General features: G+C 39.8%; 1 protein-coding gene across 2 annotated transcripts in view; it reads left to right on the top strand.

Moving 5' to 3' along the window:
• The window catches only part of PDE7B (phosphodiesterase 7B), a 344,692-nt gene that overhangs the window by 313,275 nt on the left and 5,580 nt on the right, over positions 1-25,837 (top strand). For both annotated transcript variants that reach the window (XM_030809727.1, XM_030809726.1), the window contains 4 exons: positions 9,260-9,351; positions 14,773-14,917; positions 17,005-17,101; positions 22,852-22,932. In XM_030809727.1, coding sequence (XP_030665587.1) covers positions 9,260-9,351; positions 14,773-14,917; positions 17,005-17,101; positions 22,852-22,932 — 415 coding nt within the window. The remainder of the gene's footprint in view (positions 1-9,259; positions 9,352-14,772; positions 14,918-17,004; positions 17,102-22,851; positions 22,933-25,837) is intronic.

A 25,837-nucleotide genomic window follows, 5' to 3' on the forward strand; every position in this document is an offset into this window, starting at 1 on the left:
CTGGAAGACAGTGGCCCTCTTCTCACAGCTCCACTAGACAGTGTCCCAGTGGGGACTCTGTGTGGGTGCTCCAATCCTACATTTCTCTTCTGCACTGCCCTAGCAGAGGTTTTCCATGAGGGTTCTGCCCCTACAGAAACTTACGCCTGGACATACAGGCATTTCCGTACATCCTTTGAAATCTAGGTGGAGGTTCTCAAACCTCAATTCTTGACTTCTGTGCACCCACAAGCTCAACACCATGTGGAAGTCACTAAGGCTTGGGGTTGCACCTTCGAAGCAATGGCCTGAGCTACACCTTGGCCCCTTTTAGCCGCAGCTAGAGCTGAAGCAGCTGGGAGGCAGGGCACCATGTCCCAAGGCTGCACAGAGCTGGGGGGCCCTAGGCCCTGGCCCAGGAAACCATTTTTACCTCCCCAGGCCTCCAGGCCTGTGATGGTTCAGGCTGCCATGGAGGTCTTAGACGTGCCTTGGAGACATTTACCCCATTGTCTTGGTGATTAACATTTGGCTTGTTACTTATGCAAATGTCTGCAGCTGGCTTGAATTTCTCCCCAGAAAATGGGTTTTTCTTTTCTATTACATCATCAGCCTACACATTTTCCAAACTTTTATGCTCTGCTTCCCTTTGAATGCTTTGCCACTTAGAAATTTCTTCTGTCAGATACCCTAAATCATCTCTCTCAAGTTCAAAGTTCCACAGATCTCTAGAACAGGGGCAAAATGCCACCAGTCTCTTTGCTAAAGCACAGCAAGAGTCACTTTTATTCCAGTTCCCAAAAAGTTCTTCATCTTCATCTGAGACCACCTCAGCCTAGACTTTATTGTCCATATCACTATCAGCATTTTGGGCAAAGCCATGCAACAAGTCTCTAGGAAGTTCCAAACTTTCCCACATTTTCCTGTCTTCTTCTGAGCCCTCCAAACTGTTCCAACATCTGCCTGTTCCCCAGTTCCAAAGTCACTTCCACATTTTCAGGTATCTTTATAGCAGCACCCAACTCTCAGTACCATATTAGTCCATTCTCATGCTGCTATAAGGACATACTGGAGACTGGGTAATTTATAAAGAGGTTTAATTGACTCACAGCTCTACAGTGTTGGGGAGGCCTCAGGAAACTTACCATCATAGCAGAAGGGGAGGCAAACACATCCTTCTTCACATGGTGGCAGGAAGGAGAAGTGCCAAGCAAAAGGGATAAAGCCCCTTATAAAGCCATCAGATCTCATGAGATCTCACTCACTGTCATGAGAACAGGTTGGGGGACCACCACCATGATTCAATTACCTCTCACCAGGTCCCTCCCATCACATGTAGGGATTATGGGAACTACAATTCAAGATGAGTTTGGATGAGGACAGAGCAAACCATAGCAGGAGCAATTAAAAATGTTAAAGGAAGTCTCCTGCAACTGAGATATGATAACTCCCCCATCCATCTCATAGACACATGGCCAATAAATTATTATTCTTGGGCATAATTATTCTTTCCAAATTTGCAGTAAACGTGTGTTTTGACCAATGAGTTACTGATAAGAATTACACTATAAACTGAAGCTGGAAAAATATTTAGTACTTACGGCCTGATATTACGAAATTTTTTTTAAATCAAATTTCAATTTAGACTTTTGTTGCAGAGAAATATGATAGGGTGACAATAAAAGATTTTCACATGTAAAATTATGTTACATTAAAATAAAAATCTATGGAGAAATAGAATGAAAATATAAGCTCTAGAGGGAAAAGAATTTATTTAATATTTCTGACTTAAATAATAAGTTAAATTATTCATGTGGGTTTTTTTCAGTGGGTGCTGAATGGGTATTAAATGCCATTGTTATTAGGTTCCTCTAGACACATTTAATGCCCAGAAGAGTGATATAGTAAGTTTATATTAAACTACCAACATTCACTAATACACTGGACATTACATCTTTTGTAACCACTTATATTTATGATTTTTGAAAGTTTAGATATCAACTCTGAAAAGTGTGAGGAAAGTATAGTTTTTCAAAATTCACTGAATGAGCAGACCACTGACATGTGGGAGCAAGGCCAGTGAACAAAGTTGTTACAAGGTGTTGTAGACACTAGGATAGAAGTTTCCCGTGGGTGTAGGAGGTCTGGAAGAGGAAGTTGTCAGTTCTGTTGAGAGAACCAGGAAAGGCTTTCCAAGCGGATCAATGATTTGTCTCAGAAATAAGTAGATAGGGTTGTGTGTGTGTGTATGTGTGTTTCCAACTTTATTAGGGAGATTCTCCTCACTCTTTTTTGGAGTTATGTAATCCTTTATTATCATTTCCTATGCCCAAACCAAGCCTTATTATAAATCAAGATATTGAAAAGGCCCTCTCTCATTAGCTCTTTCAGGATGACATGGAAGACAAATTAACTTTAAATCAACTTGGTGTATTTGTGATTTAAACAAGATAGAAGTTTATTCCTAACCTTCATAAAAGTTGGGCAGCTGGAAGTCCAAGGAAGGCACAATAGCTCCACAAAATCATTAGAGACCCAGGATCCTTTTAGTTCTACAATCTGTCATCTGTTGGGTAGGGCACTTGTCCTCCTCGCCCAAGGTATCTGCTGGAGGTCAAACCATTCCTGCTGCATTCCAGTGAGAAGATAGAATGGGGAAAAGCAAAAGAAGCCTCTCTCAGATGAGTCCACCTTTGGTTTAAACAACCTTCCTGGAAATCTCACACAACACTTCTGCTAACATTTAGTAGATCAGAACTTCATCAAATGATCCCACCTAGTTGTAAAGCAGGCTGAGAAATGCTGTCTTTATTCTGAATAGCCATAAGCCCACTTAAAAACTGAGGTTCTGTGAGTAAGGAAGAAAGGAAATCAGATAAATGGGATGAACAAACAGGAGTCTCTGTCATACCTGATGCTTAATCTTAAAGCTAAGGCCATCAAAATGATGACTTGGTGTGATCCTTCCCTTTATGTAACATTCTTCCTCTAACCCACCAATTACTACAGCACTTACATGACCATTGTGTTTTCCTTTTATTGTTGTTACTGCTTTGGTTATTTGATATCCCCACTGTGCTGCCATGTGTCTAATGGCACCTCAAATTCCCCATGTCCCACACTGAACTCTACACCTGCTCCACTGAAGCTTTCCCATCATGGTTAATGGGCACTCCATCCTTCTGTGCTCATACCAGAAACAATGGAATCATCCTGCAGACCCAGAAATCAACCACCTCTCACCACCTCTGCCGCTACCTCCCCCATCCACATCTCCATCACCTCTTACCTGGATGAGTGCTATTGTCCCCAACAGCCTTCCACTTGTATATTAGTCCCTTCTCATATTGCTATAAAGAAATACCTGCGACTGGATAATTTATAAAGAGGTTTAATTGGCTTATTGTTCCACAGGATGTACAGGAAGCATGATGCTGGCATCTGCTTGGCTTCTGGGGAGACCTTAGGAAATTTACAGTCATGGCAGATGGCAAAGGGAGTAGGCACCTCACACGGCTAGAGCAGGAGCAAGAGAGAGAGTGAGGGCAAGGTGCTACACACTTTTAAACAAGCAGATCTCATAAGAACTCACTACTACAAGAACAGCATCAAGGGGATGGTGCCAAACCATTCATGAGAAACCACACTCATAATCCAATCCCCTCTCACCAGGCCCCATCTCCACTATTGGAGATTACAATTGAACATGAGATTTGGCTGGAGACACAGATACAAACCATTTCAACCTGTTTCTCCCCTTACCCCTACCAAAGTCTGTTGTCAACATACACCAAAAGTGGCCTTATTTAAATGTAAGTCATATAATTTTACTCCTCCCAAACCCTTGCAGTGGCTCCTTATTTCTCTCAAAATAAAAACCAAATGTTTGTAATTGCCAGAAGGCTGTGCCTGGTCTGGTGTCTCATGACCTCACTGACTTCTTACTTCCCCTCTCTTGCTGTGCATTGACCTCACAGCTGTTAGCTCCTCCCTTGAGGCCTTTGCTCCAGCTGTTCTCTTTAGAATGCTCTTCCACCAGACAGGAATGACTAACTCCCTCCTGCCTTCAAGCTTTTGCTCAAATCTCACCTTTCCCCATGACTACCTTACCAGCCCCGACTATATCTGAAAGTGGGGACTCTCAGATGCCCACCATTCTGCTCTTCTCTCCATGCATTTACTATCTTCTAACATGCTATCCAACTCTTTCCAGCATGAAAGTATTTATTATGTTTATGGTTTATTGCCTGTCTCTCCCCATCTGATATGGTTTGGCTGTGTCCCCACCCAAATCTCATTTTAAATTCTGTGTCGTGGGAGGGAAGAGTGGGAGGTAATTGAATCATGGGGGCAGGTCTTTCTCATGCCCTTCTCGTGATAATAAGTCTCACAAGATATGATGGTTTCATAAAGGGGAGTTCTCCCGCACAAGCTCTCTCTCTTCACCTGCTACCATCCATGTAAGATGTGACTTGCTCCTCCTTGCCTTCCACCATGATTGTAAGGCTTCCCCAGCCATGTGGAACTGTAAGTCCATTAAACCTCTTTCTTTGGTAAATTGCCCAGTCTCGGGTATGTCTTTATCAGCAGCATGAAAACGGACAATACACCATCTCTACCACCACTAGTTTCTTGTCTGTTTTGTTCACTGATGTATTCCTAGCACATATCACAGTGCCTAGAACACAGTAAGTGCTCAATATATTTGTTGAATGAAATCAAGTAATTTGTTCTCTTACTTAGCAAATTTATAGAAACTGTGTGAGGCATAGATTTGAGTGGACACAAAAGGAACAAGGTTGGCTGCCTACTCATACCTAGCTTATAATGTAGTAAAAGATAAAGAACTCTAATACACATCAATGGGACTGAGTTTAATAGGACACAGGACTTCCAGAATGCCAGAGAAAAATTCAAAATGAGTATAAGACTCAGAAGAAAGCACATTTGCCTTTGCCTGGAATGATTCCAGATGGCCTTGTGGAGTATTTGAAGTGAATTTTGAAAGACAGGGGCTGGTTTGATAAGTGAACATAGAGAAAGAGGTGTTTGCAGATAATAAACCACCTTGGAAAGTATTAGAGTTAGCAAAAGGAAAGGACACCATCATATATTAATAATGTAATATTTATGTAAGTTATAGTCTTACTAACATATTTGTTTGGACTATAAGAGCTTTGTTGGAAAAGAGAGGTAAAGGTATTGAGTTATCTCAGACATTTATGAACAAAGTGATAGTTGGGACAATTTCATAAAGCATTGAATGTCAAGCTAAGGAATTCGACTTAATTTGTCTTACAGGGATCCACTGTGGGGTTTGGAACAGGGCGCTGGGGGAGGTGGATAGCATGATCATACCAAAGGCCAACAAGCTCCTTGAGAGCAGAGATTTTGTCCCATTTATCCTTGGATCCCCAGTGCACACCACAGAACCTGGCATATTAGTGGATGATTGATAAATATTTTTGTTTCAACCAGTGATTAGGGAGAATGTAGAAAATGTTGTCAAATAAACAGGTCACATTCTGGCAGCTGTAAGGAGGATGACTTGAAGAAAAACAATGAAAAAGGATGGTAAAACTCTGAAATAGGGTGGCTTCTATGAAAGGAATGATTGGGCACAAGTGACACTACGTAGGAAAAACCAAAAGGATTCAGACACTGATTGGAGATGAGGGTTGAGAGTGAACAATGAGTTCTCCCCCAAGACAACCTAAATCTACTCAGTCATTATTCAAACCACAAGATTTTTAGCAATAGAACCAGATTCAGAGGTAAATGCAAGAATTCCAATGTGGGTTTAGAAACTAACATCTAACTAGAACAATCAACCTTAGGTTTTTTTTGAGCAACAACTATAGGTAATTTTGGCAAACTCAGTATAATTCCAGGTATTTATCAGCTTGTAAATTTCAGGCTTCTGATGCTTGGATGTGGTAGCACAGAGAAAATTCTTGGGAGGCAGCAAGGGCTGTATGCAGAGCTTAGGTTTGAGTCTGCAGGCATGGGTGAGGCCTTCCTCAGCTACTCACTAGCTGTGTGGCCTCCCTAAGCAACCTGAGTTTTTTATGACCTATGAATTCATGATCAAAATAGTGGAGGGGTAAGTGAGGTTTAGATGAGGGCATGGAAAGTGCCTGGCACAGAGTTACTGTTTGATAAATGTTAGTCTCTCCTCTCTATGCTGTTCTTCTTTTCTTAGTCTCTGGAATCCACCATGGTGCCCCTATTTCCACCGCAGTTCTGGCCAAAACATGCTTTCATGCATAATGACTCTTCCACAAAGGCTGTGTTTGCAATCATCTACTCTATTGTCTTTTAATCTGTACCAGCTTCCAAGCTAACCCAATTTTCTAGCATTTCCCTAGTGCTCATCTCAAAATACGATTTCACCAGCAAATTTCGTAAGTATCCTTTTATTCTGTCTTCAGGAAGATTATTAATGAAGATGTTAAGTCAGGCTGGCATACATCACCATGCTTAAGGCCATCTTCCAGACATTTTTGTTCCACTACATGGGGATATGGTGTCATTTATCATCAGGTCTTGTTACAGCTTTCTGGCCCTTGAAAAACTCATGGGAGGGCACTCATGTCCACATCTACTTGAATTAGTCTTGCAAGTGAACTCATGAGCAACTGAATTAAATGTCATTGCAGGATTGAACATCTGTTACATCACACTAATCTATCACTCTTCTCTCCTAAATCTTTACAATCAAAACAAATTAGTCTAGCATGTGATTTTCAATCAACCTTCTCTTTTGTTGTGTGCGGCTCATGCCCAAAAGGAAATAATAGACCAGTTGATAAAAGTAACAAAATTTCATTACTGCTTCAAACATGGTCAAGTGGTAAATAAAGAATAATGACTCCTTGGCAATTAGTGAAATGAATAGCAATAGGACAGACTCTACAGAAGATGGATATGAGACTCATCCTCGTGAAACTTACCTCATAACAAAGTCTTAGAGATAAATGAGTGTGTGGTTTTAGAATCAAGAATAGTTTTAGAATCAAGAATAGTTTTAGAATCAAGAATAGTTGCAGCTTTCCTGACTTGTGTTTTCCTAATGGAGCATTGATTGATTGTGTCACTAACAGAGATTCTCTTTCCTCATTTGCTGAAAAAGTTGAACATTATATGGGTGGCTCAGATACAGTAGGGGCATAATATAATGGGATGGTTTTTAGCCTCACTTCTGACTCCATTTTGTCACCATATTATTTTCCTTGCTTCTTTTCCCTTACTTTTGGTTTAATTGTGGTAAAATACACGCAATATAAAATTTACCATCTTAGGCCGGGCGCGGTGGCTCATGCCAGTAATCCCAGCACTTTGGGAGGCCAAGGTGGGCGGATCAAGAGGTCAGGAGATCGAGACCATCCTGGCTAACACAGTGAAACCCCGTCTCTACTAAAAATACAAAAAATTAGCCGGGCGAGGTGGCAGGCGCCTGTAGTCCCAGCTACTTGGGAGGCTGAGGCAGGAGAATGGTGTGAACCTGGGAGGCGGAGCTTGCAGTGAGCCGAGATCGTGCCACTGCACTCCAGCCTGGGCGACAGCGAGACTCTGTCTCAAAAAAAAAAAAAAAAAAAAAAAAAAAAAAAAAAAAATTTACCATCTTAACCATTTTCAAGTGTACAATTCAGTGGTATTAAGCACATTCATAATGTGCAATCATCACCACCACCCATCTCTAGAACTCTTTTCGTCTTGCAAAACTAAACCGTGTGCCCATTAAACAATAATTCCCTGTTCCTCCCTCCCCTTAGTCCCTGGCAACCCCCATTCTACTTTCTGTCTCTAAGACTGTGGCTACTCTAGGTACCTCATATATATGAAATTATACAGTGTCTCTAACTTTTTATTGAATGTTATTGTCTTAGTCCATTTTCTATTGCTTGTAACAGAATACCTGAAACTGAGTAATTTACAAGGAAGCAAAATTGATTTCTTACAGTTATGGAGGCTGAGAAGGTCAAGATAGAGGGGGCTATATATTGGTGAGAGTCTTCTTGCTAGTGGAAACTCTGCACAGAATCCTGAGGCATCTCATGGCATCACACAGAGAGGGGGCTGAGCATGCTAAAGTGTTAGCTCTTCTCTCTTCCTCTCTTATAAAGCTACCAGTTTATCTTCCAAGATAACCCATTAATCCATTAATCCATGAATAGATTACTCCACAATCCAATCACCTCTTAAAGGCCCCACCTCTCAAGACTGTCACATTGTGGATTAAGTTTCAACGTGTGTTTTGGAGGGGACATTCAAACCATAGCAACTATCCTTTTGTATGTTTTATAAGATTATAACTACTCTTGAAACAAAATGGAGACTGAATAAACAAAATATTGCCTGAGGTCAAGAGGAGTTCTATTCTGTATCTATGAAGTCAATGGTAGAGACATAATGTTTCCTAATTAGAACAAAACACAATCAAGTATAAGAAATATTCATCATTTAAATGGTTAATTGTTCAGATAAAAAGCATATTTAAAATAACAGGTCAAGGGAGAGATTGAATATAACACAGGTTCCCTCAAGGACAGGAATGTTAAGATAATTGAGCAAGGAAGCAATTGTAGATTCCAACTCAGATTTAATCAGCTAAATGCTGAGGTGCTGGTCACAAAGATTACCAGCAGAGCTGCCTGCAAGATAATGGTTCTCAAACCTTAGTGTACATATGAATTTATTACCACAAGCCTATCAAATCAGAACCATAATGACTGCGACTCACGAGTCTGAATGTGTCACCAGCTACCCTGGAGGTTTGGACTTAGGAGGTTCTCATCAGCGTTGAGAAATGATGGTCAGTGCAGTAGATTAGACCAGAGATCGTGAGGCTTCCCTCCATTCAGTTTGCTAGTATAATCTTGGATTACGTTATGCCTATAGTGTCATGGTATCCATTACTACCTATTTCACTGCGTCACTTTCTTTCTTACATTTAGTGTTGCCTGACTGAGCTATTGAAAGAGGAGGGGCAGAGGCAGGAGTGAATAATGCCGGAAATAGATCCTCATTCAACCCTGCAGCAGAGGGTCAGCCGCGGGCCCTGCTGTTCTCCCATCATCATCATAGCCTTGAGACTAGACCTCATGGTTGTTTTATCTTGTGGTTTTTTTTTTTGTTTTTTTTTTTTTTCCTGGTCTGCCTCTGTGTCATCAGGTACAAACTGGAGGGAAAATGCTGGCGTCCGTGGAGCTGTGTTCAGCATGAAAGATCAGTATCTGGCTTCCCTCTCGTTTATAACTCTTATTTTCTTTCTTTCTAGAATATGTCTGTGCTGGAGAATCACCACTGGCGATCTACAATTGGCATGCTTCGAGAATCAAGGCTTCTTGCTCACTTGCCAAAGGAAATGACGTAAGTGCTGCCTAGATGAAACATACTGATGTGCATGCAGTAAAGATAAGCCAGTTTCTCTAGGGCAGGCTTGGGACCTTTTGCGTGAATGGCAGAGAGCCCCCCGGCTGTGCTTCCTGCCTGCACTGAGCTGTCTATCAGAGGAGATTTGGTGTCAGTTACAGCAACCCAGAAACCAAAATCTCTCTGTGTGCTTTGAAAGGGCCTTGCAGAGTCAATGACCTACGGTCAGGAAAAGGGATAATAAACAGCTCTCAGTTTTCACACGCTTCAGTATCAGTGCTCGGCTTTGCCAAATTCCCGACCTTTAGGTTAGCAAAATTGTCCTCCCATGTAGCTCCAAATAATAAATATTAAGAAGGAACTCAGGCATTCTAAAGCTAGAGTTCAAAAAAGTATGTTTTGTAATTGCCAGTCTTAGCAAAAATAGAAGTCAGAAATTCTTTTCTAAAATGTCTTTTGCTAAGTGATTGAAATGGCCCTAGCATTTTTTTCACCAATTAATTTACCTTATATCTCTTGCACTTTAAACAGAAGGGGAGACACTCATTTTCTGGTTTACTATTTAATAGCCATGGTATGTAGGCTGAGTCCCACTAAATCCGAGGCCATTGCTTCGTTTTCCTGGTGGCCCCAAGTTAGCTGCTAATACTGTCTTCCAAGGCCACCATTAATTCTGATCTGTTTAATGAACACATGCAGAACCCAAGAAACCTAGGTGAAAAGAGTACATAGATTGCTGTACCCTTCTTCAAGACAAGCACATAACTTGAGATCAAGGACCAAGTGGTGTCTCCCAGCTGAACAAGCAGTATACTCTCGGTTGTGAATTGATTCCTGGCCCTCTGATTTGATCTCATGCTGTTTCCTAGCACCCAGAGGAATGTGATATTTGCAGGAAGAATTTCAGTTGATAAATTTTTACTCCCTGGAACTAAATAAAACCAGTTCTCATGCATGGAATAAAAACTCATGCCTCTTACTAGAATAATAAATTGCAAAGATTGAAAGAATTAAATGCAAAAAGAACTAAAAACTAGAGCAAAAGATCAAGTGAGAAGAAAAGAGGTGGTAAGGGGAGAGACAAAGAAGAAAGAAGGAGAAGGAAAGGAAGAACAGTGAGGACAGGAAAGAAGAAAATGCAAGGGAAACAGGAAAGGACTGGGGTGACCAGGCTTCTCCTGGTCAGTACCTGCATTCATCCTGTTTGTTACTCAATTAATATTTCTTTCCTAAAATATTCATTTCATGTCTATGGATTCCAAAAAAATATATTTTTATGTGTCTTTGTGGAACACAGTGTTATAAACTGTTTTTGCCAGAAGAATAATTGTTATACAATAATACATGTGAAAACTTTATTACAAAAGCCGTGATCATAATCATTATTATTCCTTCTAGCACAGGTAAATGCTTTAATGTCATTTTTCTGATTTTAAAAGTAGGGCAGGTTAATTATAGAAAGTAAGGAAAATTCAGGAAAGTGTTAGTTTGAACTATGTGATAGTTGCTCTTTTTAAGGGCCAAAAACAGGAGACTTTTAGCACTTTCATATGCTTCAGCTTGATATGAAAGAGAAAACTGAAACTACTAGCAATCCTGTCATCCAAGGATAGTTCATGTTAACCTGGCTAGTTTATTTTCTTTGAGTCTTTTTTCAATACAAACTTATTTTAACAAAATATGGTTATTTGGGGAACTTATTTTACAGTTTACGTCCTGAAATTTTGTATTTACTATAAAGACTTTTTTCCAAATCATTAAACCTGTTAAATTAAAATGATTTTTGTCAGCCGTATGGCATTATTGTGCCAAATGGCATTATTGTATACAACTACTGGCTTTCATTTGGAATTTAAATGGTTTCCAGTATCCCAAACTTTGATACTCTGTTTTCTCAGGAAGTATTTGTAGATAAAAATTATTGGTCAGAAAGGTCTGAATTTTTAAGTTTCTTGTATATTATCCAATTGTTCCTCTAAAAGGCTGTATTCTACCTGTATTCCAACTGATGGATTATAAGAAAACGTACCAATGTACCATCACCAAAATTGAGTTTTGTCTTTATTCTTTTTAAAATATTTGCAAATTTGACATATATGTATGAATATATATACACAAATATATATGTATATATAGAGAAAGTGGTTTTCATTAAATTAGAATGCATCCTTTACTTACAACCAAGATTGAAATTTTTCATATATTTGCTGATCATTGCTATTTCTTTAGAGAACACATTTTTATATTTGGTCTCTTCCTATTTTCCTATCAGTGTTATTCATTTGTTAGAACTCTTTGTATATTAACTACAGTAACCAGTTGTTATATATGGTAAATATTACTTGAAGTTTTTAGTTTGCCTTTTGATTCATGAAACATTTCACCTAATTAAAATAATTTTATTTTCCAATTATAAATTTAGTAAGTATTCATATCTTCAAAGAATTCATATAATTTTGAGAAGTATAAATTAAAAAATCAACCATAATCCCATTATAGATCTTTTCATTTTCTATGACCATAGAGATCATGCTTTACATGCTTTGAATTTTGTTTTTAGCATTAAAAAGATGACATTTTTCAATGTCAATTACTATAGCTGTACATCGTACTTCATAATTGCATAGTATGAGTGTACCATGGTTTAACTAATCTCATAAATTTTTGTGATTTTTTCCCCCCCATGGAATGCTTCATTATTGTAAATAACAATAGAATAAGCGGCCGGGCACGGTGGCTCATGCCTGTAATACCAGCACTTTGGGAGACCGAGGCGGGCAGATCACGAGGTCAGGAGATCGAGACCACGGTGAAACCCCATCTCTACCAAAAATACAAAAAATTAGCTGCGCGCAGTGGCGGGTGCCTGTAGTCCCAGCTACTCGGGATGCTGAGGCAGGAGAATGGCGGGAACCTGGGAGGCGGAGCTTGCAGTGAGCCAAGATCGCGCCACTGCACTCCAGCCTGGGCAACAGAGCGAGACTCCATCTCAAAAAAAAAAAAAAAAATAGAATAGGCATCCTTGTCACATATCTTTACTAATTATATCTTTACTAACATGTTAATGTTAATTTCTAGATGGACTGTTGGTCAGTTTATTTATGTTCATCAAATGCTTTTTCCACTAATTCCTAAATTACCCTCCAGAAACATTGTACTAATTTATACTCCCTAACAAAGAATGAGGGGAACCATTTTTCTCATACCATTGACAGCATTGGGTATTACAATCTTTCAGTAATTCAGCAAATTACTTAGCAGTTACTTTTAATCCTCACCAATAAAAATGGGAGAAATAATATCACATAGTGGTTTTAATTTGCTTTCTGCTATACTAAGAATATTTAATATTACTTTATTTTTTGAGGTATTTTGTATTTCTCTTGTGAATTTTCTGTTTTATATAATTTTTTATGTTCAGAACTGAATTAAAGATGTATGTATGGCTTAAAAACAAATGTTCGTGGTGAAACTATAAATCCTTTAGAATATAATGTAGTGAAATTTTTCATCAGAGTTGGGAAAAATTTCTTAAAGATGAGAAAAAACTAGCCATAAATAAAAAGATTTATAGATTAAGCTACATTAAAAATTGAGACTTCCTGGTGGCATTGTGGTTCACGCCTGTAATCCTAGCACATTGGGAGGTGGAGATGGGAGGATCACTTGAGGCCGGGAGTTTGAGACCAGCCTGGTCAACACAGTGAAACCCCCATCTCTATTTATAAATTTAAAAATAAAATAAAAATTATAAAAATTGAGATTTCATCAATAGACATCATAAAGACAGCTAAAAGACAAACCACAGACACAATATTTGCAACACGTAGCTGACAAAGGACCAGTATTTAAAATATGTAAAGAACCTCAGAATCAATAAGAAAAAGGAAGACAATTTAATAGACAAAAACTAGAGTAGAAACTTCACAAAAGAAGTACAAATGGCCAATAAACCCATGAAAATATGTCTAGCCTTATTAGTAAACAAGAAAATTCATATTAAAACTACAGGGAGTTACATGACATGCCCATCAAACTGGCAAAAAATGTAAAGGGTAAGAATGTAGAACAATGAGAATCTCATCTGCTACTGCTGGGAGCAAAAATTTATACCATCATTTTGGAAATAATTGGCATTATCTAGTAAATTGAAGATAAACATACTCTGTCATCCAATTATTGCATTCCTGAATATAGACCCTAGGAAGACTTCTGCACATGCATAACTAGAGGTATGTAAGAATATTTACTGTGGCTTTTTTCATAGTAGCCAAACACTAGAAATATCTCAAGTGACCATGAAAAGTAGAATGGATAATGGAATGGATTTCATTATCAATGGAATTTTATACGGTGGCATACACTATAACGAATGAGGATAAACTATAGCCTACACATCAACATGAAAGAATTTCAAAAACAGTGTTTAGCTAAAGAAGTCAGTCACTGATACCATATAACTTAAAGTTCAAAAGCAGTTAAAACTAAGTTGTGCGGTTTAGAGATGCACTCACAGGTGGTAAAATTATAAGTAGCAAGAAAATTGTTAAAACAAAGAGCAAGAAAGTGGTTACTTCCGGGCTTGGAAGGAAAGGGGATATGATGAGACAGGCAACATGACCTCTGGGGTACTGGTAGGCAGTGTTCTTGACCTGAGTGGTGATTACAAGGTGTTCATTTTCTATTTATTCATTAAACTGTATAGGTATTCCCTATGCACTCTACTTAAATATATTTCATTTTTAAAGGTAAATTTTACAAATATTTATGGATCGTTCCTTTATTACTTTTTATATGTGAGGTAAAGCTCTAACTTGCTTTATCTTTCTAAGCTATCCCATTTTCTCTATACCATTTGTTGACTAATATATCTCTTGCCCACTGGTTTGTAACAGTGTCTTAATTAGTTTTTGTTTTTGAAGTTCCAGAATCTCTTTCTGGCCTATGTATTGTGTTCCATTGATGGATCTTTCCATCCTATGGTACCATTTACTATTATTCTCTTCATTTTTATTACTATTGTTATGCCCTTTTCTCTCTCCATGCACATCTTCATTTTTGAACTCTAAAAACACACCACAAATTTCATGATTCTACAAGTCTTTTGTGTCCTCCCTAAAACATGCATTTCTATTTGGCTTTCAGGTTTTTTCACCCATAGGAATGTCTAGACTACCACAACTTTGTTTTTCAAGGTTTCAATCACTTTACACAGTTCTTGGCATGCTTCCTGTCCAAGGACGGAACTGGTGGGTGAGAGACTTGCTCTCAGGCAGTGAAGGACTGGCACATTGTGTAATAAACGGAATCAAAGGCAGAAATTAGATTACAAGCCACCTGATGATGATAAAAATCAATCACCCTCATCAAAGGGATTTGCTTTTTGTGTGTTTTTCTCTTTCATTCTTGTGGATGCAGACAGGATATTGAACAGCAGCTGGGCTCCTTGATCTTGGCAACAGACATCAACAGGCAGAATGAATTTTTGACCAGATTGAAAGCTCACCTCCACAATAAAGACTTAAGACTGGAGGATGCACACGACAGGCACTTTATGCTTCAGGTAAACAAAACAATAAAAGCCATTCTTTTTGCTGAGTGAAAACACTCAGCTGGGCTGGGTATGGTAGCTCACATCTGTAGTCCCAGTTACGTGGGAGGCTGAGGCATGGGGATCACTTGAGTCCATGAGTTTAAGGCTACAGTGAGCTATGATTGCACCACTGTACTACAGCCTGGGTGACAGAATGAGATCCTGTCTCTAAAAAAAAAAAAAACCCCAAAACAACAAAAAAAATCCACTCAGGGCCATGATCAATAATTTTAGCATGTTTGAGAAGGAGTTATCTCCAATGGTATGAGTTAGAACAGTCACCTATTTTAGTAAAGGCTTTGAAATGCATGAAAGTTATAAGTGGTTCCCAACTAAGCAAAATCTGGGTTTTAGATCAACAAGTTGATAATATCTAATTTTTCTTGTTCAGTAACTGATTTATCACAGAGTAATCCCGCTGGATGCAGTAAAGGTCTACCACATTTTGTGGCTTGGTATAAAATCAGCCTCTGCGATACCCACGCAATTTTAAAAGTCTGTTTCTGAAACACGAAAGCATATTATGTTAACTATAGTACATACAAAAATTGGAAAACAAGTGGCCTCCCTTTACCTTAAACCTATTTAACCTGCTTTATTTCCTTTTACTACCTAAACTTCTATACTCATCTGAGTCTTAAACATTTTTATCTGGTCTTATTTTTAGGCAGCAAAAAATAAAATTGAACTGAATTGAATTACATTGGATCAAGTCCATTCCTTTCTGTTTTACTCCATGGCAAGAATCCATTTGTGACATGACAAATTACATCAGGGCAGAGTGGATGTCACAAATAAAAATGTGACCTGGTATCCAAACCAGAACCTTCTTTCTTGACCTTCCATTTTCTCGTCTTCCTTTTCTTTTGGTGCAAAAAACAAAGGGAATGGACCTAGACTCATCTAGATAGATGAGATGGAGCTACACCTGGAGATTGAATCATGCAGTCTTTTTTGTTCCAGGCTTTCGTGCTACCCTTTGTAGCTGTCCAAAGTGCTCTATCTTTGCCAGGAAATACCCTACTCCCAGCTGTAGAACTATGATTCCTTCCTTATTTCTTTCCAGACTAGGCTTCTAGTCCCTGAATGCCACAAGGATCAACCAGGTGTCTGATTTGAGTGACTAAAGCCAAGTTGTGAATAGCCGAAAGATTTGTCCTGGAACACTGGCATTTCAAAAGAAAGGCTTGCTAACTCAAATGCATTCCTTAAGGCAGAGGCTGGAGGAGGCTTCTCTGACACTTACCTCTACTTCAACATGTACTGGTACCCCCACTAACCAGGAAATAAATATAAACAACTAAATTTGCAAGTTGATATGATCCAAGGCTCTTCCAGACCCCAACATTGCTATCTGTTCTGTGATGCCAAGGAATTGGGTCAAACCAATGGACACTGCTGGTCTCTTGGTAGCAGGTGGTGGTTAAAAGGGATAATCTGCTTCTCTGGGAATTCAAGGTAACCCTCATAAGGTCATCATTACTGACAAAAAGCTGGCATCTCACATCCAGACCAGTGTGAGGCAAGTCAAGAAGGCCCTAATTTAGCTGTATAAACAAAGCATTCCTAGGTTTGATACAACTTCGTTCCCCGACTGGCAGTCTGAGCTTACACATGCAGACATAAATGCCAACACACATAATTTAAGTGATGTATGGAGTTCGTCAGTGTGGCTACTGTGAGAGTGAGGTCCAGATGACCTCACTTGAGCCTGGCCAGGGACCCTGCAACCTCCCTGCATGCAGGAGGTGGAACTACGGAAGAAGCCAGGCCATGGCTTTCCTTGGCCTGCCCACCCAAGTCTCTTCCAGCAAGCTCCAGGTCCTTGGACTGTGGCTCTTCTCTCCTCACTGCTATAAAGCCAGCATTCTCAATGCAGGCTTTGTATCATGGTGAATAAGTGCAGTTTCCTGAAGAGGCATGTCAGGGAGGTACTCTGTAAATATGGGCCTGGTACTGCGAGCAGACTGAACAGCTTGATAGCCTCTTTGGCTTGGGGTGTTTTTGCAACTGAAAGAACATCCTCTCACAATCTCTCCCTGCCTGTCATTTCTCAGATCGCCTTGAAGTGTGCTGACATTTGCAATCCTTGTAGAATCTGGGAAATGAGCAAGCAGTGGAGTGAAAGGGTCTGTGAAGAATTCTACAGGCAAGGTTAGTAGTGATCCAACAGCTGAGATTTCATTGCCCTGTCTTCTTTTAAGCATTTATCCTAATAAAACAGGAAATGGCTGATCTATCATGACATTTGTTCTTTTATCAACTCTTGTTATCCTAACCTTTCTCTTTTACTCTCTTGGAACTCATCCAACCCTTTTTTGGAAAAAGTTAAAAATAAATAACATTGACGTATTGACTTACTACAGAAACAGGTAGTAATGAGGCAAAATAAAAATGAATGAAAGTGGGACACTGACTATAAATGGCTCTCCTCTGTAGATATAAGAATGTGTGGGATAGTTTGATTTTGACTTTGACCTTCATTTTAATGAGCTGAGTGCAGCCTAAAGGCTAAATGTCGTGTGAGGTCAATGTTTTCCACTCTGACAGAAGGACTTAAGATTCCTTTTGTATTCCTTCTCCTTGCTTTCTTAAAAAAAAAAAAAATTAATAATGAAATAGGACACAGCTGACCAAAAAGTGAGTTCTTCCTTTCAAATATAGTTTCAACAGTGAGGTAGAAGGATTTTGCTGTGAAAAGACAAATGGCCCTGAATTAGGGTATAATTTTTAAAAGATTAACCTCATTCAGAAATAAAGCAATGAATTAGCAAGCAGGATCTTGATGTTGGGTGGGGTATCAACCTTTAAATACAGCCTTGTTTCTTCAGGCTGGGTTTCAATGTGCAGGATGTTTGTTCAGGCATCAACAGTGCCCTCATGCTAGTGACAGAATCAGGTTTGAGAAGCTGAGAACAAATAAAGCTTGAAGTGTCCCACATACCAGCTCTGTGGGGAGGTCAAATAGCAACAGTGAGCCTTTTGGAGAAGGCACCATTGAAAGATGCGTCAATGACATCGTGACGGCCCCAAAGACAGAAGAATTGATTGAGCTCATGTGGGGCCAGAAGGCTCTGCTCACTGTATCTTTCTCTCAGAATAAAAGTGCTCGTGTAACTCCTACAACTCTGTATATAAATTTCACTTGAATTGAGCAAAAGTGGTTAGAAATCAAAATATCAGCTCTAGTTGCCCCTAAATAAAATCTCCAAGGAGGGTAAAACAAAAGGAAATATGATGAAATTGGAGCTAGGGGGCTTTAAATTACATATAATCAATACTCTCTTTACTGTTTGATATGTTAAATATTGAAATAGCATAGTAAGAGAGGGGCTAAGATCTCCATCCTTGCAAATCAAACAATGAGACAGAGGAAAGAGTCTACTCTAGCCCACTTGGTTTTGACTCAATCATGCCCAGCATGATTAAAGTGCACAAGTCAGCATTGACTGCAGTGTAAACCTTTTATTTTCTCATCTTGCACCTTATTTGGATTCTGAGCACCTTAGGGCAGGACCATGTCACTTAGGTAGATAGTAAGACCCATAGTGCCAGTAAATCAAAGTTGTCAACTAAGTACAGTAAATGGTATCAACCAAGAAATGTAACCTATAAGTTCTCTTTTCTCGGGCCTGGTGCAGTGGCTCACACCTGTAATTCCAGCACTTTGGGAGGCTGAGGCAGGTGGATCACCTGAGGTCAGGAACTTGAAACCAGCCTGGACAAATGGTAAAACCCAGTCTCTAATAAAAATACAAAAATCAGCCAGGCGTGGTGGCACGCACCTGTAGTCCCAGCTACTCAAGAGGCTGAAGCAAAAGAATTGCTTGAACCCAGGAGGCAGATGTTGCAGTGAGCCAAGATTGTGCCACTGCACTCTAGCCTGGGTGACAGAGCAAGACTCCATCTCCAAAAAAAAAAAAGAAAAGAAAACTCTTTCCTCAAAACTGCTTATTGTCCTAGTAATATACGCACGCATTATAAGACGGAAAAACCTAGAACATTTGTAACATTGATCTCTAAAGGCAAGCTTCCATGTACCTCCCTCTGGCATGTTTCCTGGCAGAGGAAGAAAAGAAAGTATATCTAGTCCTTTTTATTTAATAGCCTTATGGTCTAGTAGAAATTCTGCTTGTTTTAAGAGAAGATTATAGGCTGGGTGGGTGTGGTGGCTCATGCCTGTAATCCCAGCATTTTGGGAGGCTGAGGAGGGCAGATCATGAGGTCAGGAGATCGAGATCATCCCGGCTAACACGGTGAAACCCCGTCTCTACTAAAAATACAAAAAAAAATTAGCCGGGCATGGTGGCGGGTGCCTGTAGTCCCAGTTACTTGGGAGGCTGAGGCAGGAGAATGGCATGAACCCAGGAAACAGAGCTTGCAGTGAGCCAAGATCACGCCACTGTGCTCCAGCCTGGGTGACAGAGTGAGACTCCATCTCAAAAAAAAAAAAAAAAAAAAAAAAGAAAGAAAGAAAGAAAAAGAGTAGATTCCCTGGTCATCCAAACTGCCTGTCCTCCCTACTGAATTATTTTTTTAATTCTATAAGGATGACTTGTATCATTTTGATTAATCTTTCAGTTTAAGATTTGGACTCAAATCTCAGCTCATTCCAGCACGCTCCTGGCAGGCAGGCTTCCACAGACTACTAACTGTCCTGGACAAAGTATCTTTAATGTGATCCGTGATGTTAAGCAAAGGAAAACCCTTAAAATCAAGGTTAAGGACACAGGGGGAAAGGAAAACAAGACCCCATGAATCAGAAAAACTGTTATATTCTCAGAACACAGATTAGGATTTCAAATACCATATACCTCTTCCCTCCTCTCCCCGAAAAAAACTTAAAAAAGTAGACTTTGTCCTCTTGTGACTACAGATTGATATCATCTCAATCAACCTAGTTTCCCAGAACCTTGTATTGAACGTCTGCTTCCAGCCTTGTCTAATCCTCAGCAAAACTGATTGTCCTATGTACAAAGCCCCACTAGAGATATTATGAAGAATACAAAGAACTACATGTAGTCTATGCTTTGTACTCTCAAAGTACTAATTAGTATAGTTTCTAGAGGAAAGAAACTATGCAAATTTCCCCTTTATATTCTCTACATTGGTAGCAAAGTGTCTGAAACATATAAGCGTGTTGAATAAGTGAATGAATAAATGATCTAATTGGAAAACCTCTAATGATAGAGGTCACAGGAGAAGATCCAGTACCTTGAAAGGTAGAATCTGAGCTCAGTTTTGAGTGATGTGCATTGTTCTATACTTCCCAATATGGTAACAAGACACATGTGACTGGTTAAATTTAAATTAAAAGTTAATAAATAAAAAATAGAGTTCCTCAGTCTTGATCGTATTTCAAGGGGCTGCCACAGTGGGCAATGTAGAGAACATCTCCATCATTGCAGCAAATCCCACTGGACAGCACTGGTCTAGATAGAATGGAATGGAAACCACTGAGGCCGGGATGCACCCTGCCTTGTCGACCAGCTCAGTCTCATAGAAGATAAGAACGAGAGGATTGTGGAGGCCCCTGGGCACCAGGCTACAATAGAGAACATGACAATGGGAGTCATCACAGAAAGTGCATTTAGGGCAATATATGTAGTTGAAGTGGAAGAAGAATTGGAGGAAGAAAACTAGCTAAGAAGCAACAACCAAGAATAAATTATCAACACACCAGACCAGGTTAAAGCAGAGTGAAAGGGGGCAAAAAAAGTCTTTTAAGAGGGAGAAACAGGATGTAAAACAAGATTTAAGAGGAAGAAACAAGCAGGGACGCTTTCAGGGTCCCCAGCCAGGCTCAGATGAGATGGAGGGTGAAGGGAAGGGAGAAGTCAAAGACAACTCCTCCAAAGTGTCACACTTGACTGAAAAATCACTGTTAACAGAAATACGGAGGTGAGGAATGAAACTGGCTTTAGGAGAGTTCGTCTTAATACTATTTGGTGTCCTGGCCTGCCCTCAGAAGGCTATGATCATCTGGAGTTGAAGAGTTAGGGTGGCCAGACTGCCCTGAACCACTCAGGTTAAGCCCGAATGATTTCCTCACTTCAGCCTTGAGGATTACCAGGGACAAGAGACCCCAGGAGGCAGACTACAGTCTTAAAATGACAGAACTGTGGCCTCTGTAGGGCTTCAGCTCAATGGTTAAGTGCAGACACTTTGAAACCAAACTTCCTGTGCTGGAATCTAGGCTCCCCACTTTACTAGTGGTGTGACCTACTAGCAACATACTGAATCAGTATACTTAACCCTCCCTGTGTCTCAGTTTCTTCATCTGTAAAATGGGGATTATAATAAGGTTGTTATTTGGATTAAATTAACATATGCCTGAGAGGGGGGCTCACACCTGTAATCCCAATGCTTTGGGAGGCTGAAGCAGGAGGATTGCTTGAAGCCAGGAATTTGAGACCAGCCTAGGCAACGTAGAGAGATCCTATCTCTATTTTTTAAAAAAATGAACAAAACAATATTAGCCAGGAGTGGTGGTATATGCCTGTAGTCCCAGCTACTCAGGAGGCTGAAGCAGGAGGATCCTTTGAGCTCAAGTGTTCAAGGGTGCAGTGAGCTATGATGATACCACTGCACTCCAGCCTGGGTGACAGAGTGAGAGCCTGCCTCTTACAAAAAACAATGACAAATTTTTATTAACATATGTAAAATGCTTAGAACAGTGCCTGGCACACAATAATCACTATATAAATGTTGTGTTTTTCTCTCTTCTACTTTAGCAGAGTAGATTCGTAACTGAACCTTCTGCTGATTAACCAGATTGTTTTTTCCAACACAAAAATTATTCAATTTTTTATGCTCAGGAAGGACTGATGAAGTATTTCAATAAAGTTTTATACAGTGCATTTCTCCTTTGAGCTTCTATTAGGTTGGTGCAAATGTAATTGCGGGTTTTGCCGTGGAAAGTAATGGCAAAAAAAAAAACACAATTACATTTGCACCAGCCTGATAGCTGACAAATGCATTAAAAAAAAAAAAAAAAAAAATTTCGAGTTGGGTGCAGAGGCTCACACCTGTAATCCCAACAGTTTGGAAGACAGAAGCAGGAGGATTGCTTGAGCTCATGAGATTAAGACTAGTCTGGACAACATAGTGAGACCTTGTCTCTACTAAAAATAAAAATTTTAAAATATATATTAGCCGGGTGTGGTGGCGCATGCCTGTAGTCCGAGCTACTTGGGAGGCTAAAGCAGAAGGATTGTTTGAGCCCAGGAGTTCGAGGCTGCAGTGGGCCGAGATCATGCCACTGCACTCAAGCCTGGGTGACAGAATGAGACTGTCCCAAAAAGAGAAAGTACCATTCTGACCTTTATACTTTTTTTCACCTTCAGTTGCATTAGGTAAAATTCTAATGAATCAGAATGGAAGATTCTGATTAATTTTGTGGTTACAGACTGAGGTGCTACTCAGATGAGATCTTTCTAGTCCTTCTACCCCATTTCCTACCTACTTACTCTTCCTGGTTGTCCTCAGGTGAAACAAGACTAGGGTCAGGCAGCATGAAAGTAGAGGAGGGAGAAGGAAGGATAAAGCCTGTTTTCTTAACCTGTCACTTAAAGCCATGACTTTTATTTCATGTGAGGAAATTTCTCATTTGTTGTTTTCTTGTTTTTATAGGTCTTGTTCAAAAGTTTATTCTAGTCCCAGAGCACACCTACTAGCAATGAGCCATTATGAACGGTCATTTGGCACTGTGGTATTTTAAATTGTTACGGAAACTACCGAAGTAAGGCAGAGCAAGTCAGTGCTGAAGGGTCCCTAAGGGATAACAAGTCAAGAAACAGTAATTCCCAGAATAACTTCTTCCGACGAGGTCATTAAAATTATTAATACTCATTTTATAAGTTCTAGATTACCAATGTGGTTTTTTTTTCTTTCTTTCTTCTTAGGTGAACTTGAACAGAAATTTGAACTGGAAATCAGTCCTCTTTGTAATCAACAGAAAGATTCCATCCCTAGTATACAAATTGGTGAGTTGAATTCAGTGTTAATTCCAAATAAATACCTTTGGCACATCTCACAAAAGTGACAAAGAAAAGATCTAAACACAGCTTTCAAAAGATCGGCACTGGAGGTTTAATCAACATCCTTTTGAATGGCTGAGTCCAAATTAACACTTTAATCATGACTAATCTACTAGCTAATTGTCTATTGAGAACTTATGAAACCTAGGATCGAAGCTTTGTTATAGGCCCATAACTAACTTGTATTATTTTAATTTGGTAGTTTAGAATAGAATCAAAACCAAAAAGAGTAGAAGAAAAGTAACAGGAATCAACTATCCGCACCCTCTTCAGGGCTTGAAGGTGGGAATCAGCAGAATCTGCCTTTAGGACCCTTCCAATCTGGGTCGCTACCCCTCATCCCTAACGCTCGCTCCCAAGAACCCAGTCTGTAGGCCTAGAGCCTGTGAGCCATGCTATTCCACCACATCCTGGGATCCCCAAGTTTCACTAGTCCTTCCTTCAAAACTTATTTTCAGGTTATTCTCCTAAAACCACACTCTCTTTCAAGTGTCACTGGTGGGAAACTGTTAAAGTATGATGCCAATGCATCCAAAATAATTACTGCTTTATCTAATTAAGTTATGCATTAGACCAAGAAGCAAATCAAACTGTGGAAATTTTAGGCACTTTAGTGGAGGAAATATTTTTGCTTCTGTAAGACTTTCTACCACACCTTCAGACACTCCATCAAGTCCACCCACCTTTAAAGCAAGTCTTTCTTTTCCTTGCAGTTCCCTTCCATTGAATCTGAACTCAGAACTTTAACTCTTTTCCTTATAAACTCTAACCCTGACATGTACCAGTTCATGTTTTATACCTGTTCCTATAGACTTCAGACAGCTGAACGCATTCACAGCGCTACAGATCTTTGCAAGGCTCAAAGTTTAATGCTTTGACATTGGTAGGGAAGGGGGTATCTGAAAACATAAGCTGAAAATTAAGAAAACCAGGGTAAGTTAGAATTATATAATATCACTGAAGGTCAAATCTAATCCACCATCCCACAATGGAGTCATAAAATCATCCTCAGGAAATAAGGACAAAATAAATCTAGCTATAAAGATTTCAATGGAATATACAACTGTTAAAGTAGGTATGTTCGATTATTGAGCATTTTTTTTCAAATTGTCCTTAATATTGTTATGTAGTTTTCACAATCAAACCAATTCCTCCACCCCAAAGTTGGGAGCTGGGGATGGCGGCATAAAAAAAATAGAACCCAGAAAAGATAATACAGAGTTGCTGGGTGGCTGGCAGGGGAGTATCAGCAACAGAAATGCAGCCTCAGCCTCCTGGGAGGCAATTCTCTCCTATCAATTGCTTTAGCCATGGAGGTTCTGCAGACGTGATTCAAAATTAGATGCTAACCAAAGTCCTAATCCTGAGGCTCCCTGTGTTAAGCTCTAGTTGGAAAGAAATTTACCAGGCAACTGTCAATGACATTTTGAACCCCCCAAACAAAAGGACTCACGTGGTTCAGCACACAACCTGGATTTGTGAGACAGACCTGATTTCAGAGATTCTGTCCTGTTGTTGTCATGAGAACACACTTATTTTGTCAGATCATATGTCCTGATTTTCAGCTCAGGAAAATGTGGTTACCATAGATACCTCTTTTAAAAAGGGGCTGGGGGTTGAGTGAATAGGGAAATCCTATGGATGCTAAACCAGCACACCAATAATAAAGAGAAAGGGAAGGTGATTATAAAACAATCCTTAGTACATAGATCTTTCTCTGCCTTTGTTCCACATCTGCCAGCTCGTAGAGATTGAGGGTTGGGAAGTGGGGTGGCAGGGACAGATCAGGCTAAACCGGAAAAATCCAAAGAGATAAATGGAACTTGGTGGATGCTACAGGCTCTGGCCCGAGACAACGATTTTTCCAGTGGGTCTTAAGTAATGCAGCTATTTCCTCTGTCCTTATTCCTCTCTGACCAAAATATTCCCCTCTTTTTCCTGCCTCAATCCAAAATGAGAATTTTCTGAGATCTACTCTCAGGCTTAGATCTGATTTTTCTTTTTAAGTAATTTATATCTACCCAAGTGGAACTAGGGCTTAATATCTCCTCCCCAACACCACGCTTCCCTCTCTCTACCAAATTCTACATTTTAAAAGGAAGGTATTAGCCAGGCGAGGTGACTCATGCCTATAATCCCAGAACTTTGGGAGGCTGAGGCGGGCAAATCCCTTGAGGCCAGGAATTCGAGACCAGCCTTGACAAGGCAAAACCCCATCTCCACAAAAAATACAAAAAAATAAAATTAGCTGGGTGTGGTGGCATGTGCCTGTAGTCCCAGCTACTCAGGAGGCTGAGGCAGGAGGATCACCTGAGCCCAAAGGGTCAAGGCTGCAGTGAGCCATGATCACGCCACTGCACTCCAGCCTGGGCGACAGGGTGAGACCCCATCTCTTAAAAAATTAATTAAAACAAAAAAAAGTATTAAATCAAATGAATCTCTAATTGGTGAAATCTATAGAAGGCTAAAGAGAAACAGGTTTTCCTTCAATCCTTGTCTATTCTAGGCTACCATTCCTCTCTACTACCCCTTCCTCCCCCCAACCCCCCACCATCCCACCATCCCTCCAGGAGGACAACAGCCCAGCAATGTCAGCTCATCCCTTGAGAAGGGTGAGGTTGGCAGAACACACTGATGGAACAGGTTTCCAAATCTGATAATGTGGAAGCCTTCCTTAATTTGAAAAACTGCCTCTTGGTGTCTATTCGGACTTTAAAATCAGTTTCCTACCTAGCATAAGAAGTCTTTATATCTGAAAGTATAAATACAGATATAGTGCCAGGGTCACTTAAGAAAATGAAGCTTCTCTTTTTTTCGAGTTGGATTTTAAAATGTTGGATTTGTAACTTTT

This window comes from Nomascus leucogenys, chromosome 3 (genome assembly GCF_006542625.1).
Source record: "Nomascus leucogenys isolate Asia chromosome 3, Asia_NLE_v1, whole genome shotgun sequence".
Lineage (NCBI taxonomy): Eukaryota > Metazoa > Chordata > Mammalia > Primates > Hylobatidae > Nomascus > Nomascus leucogenys.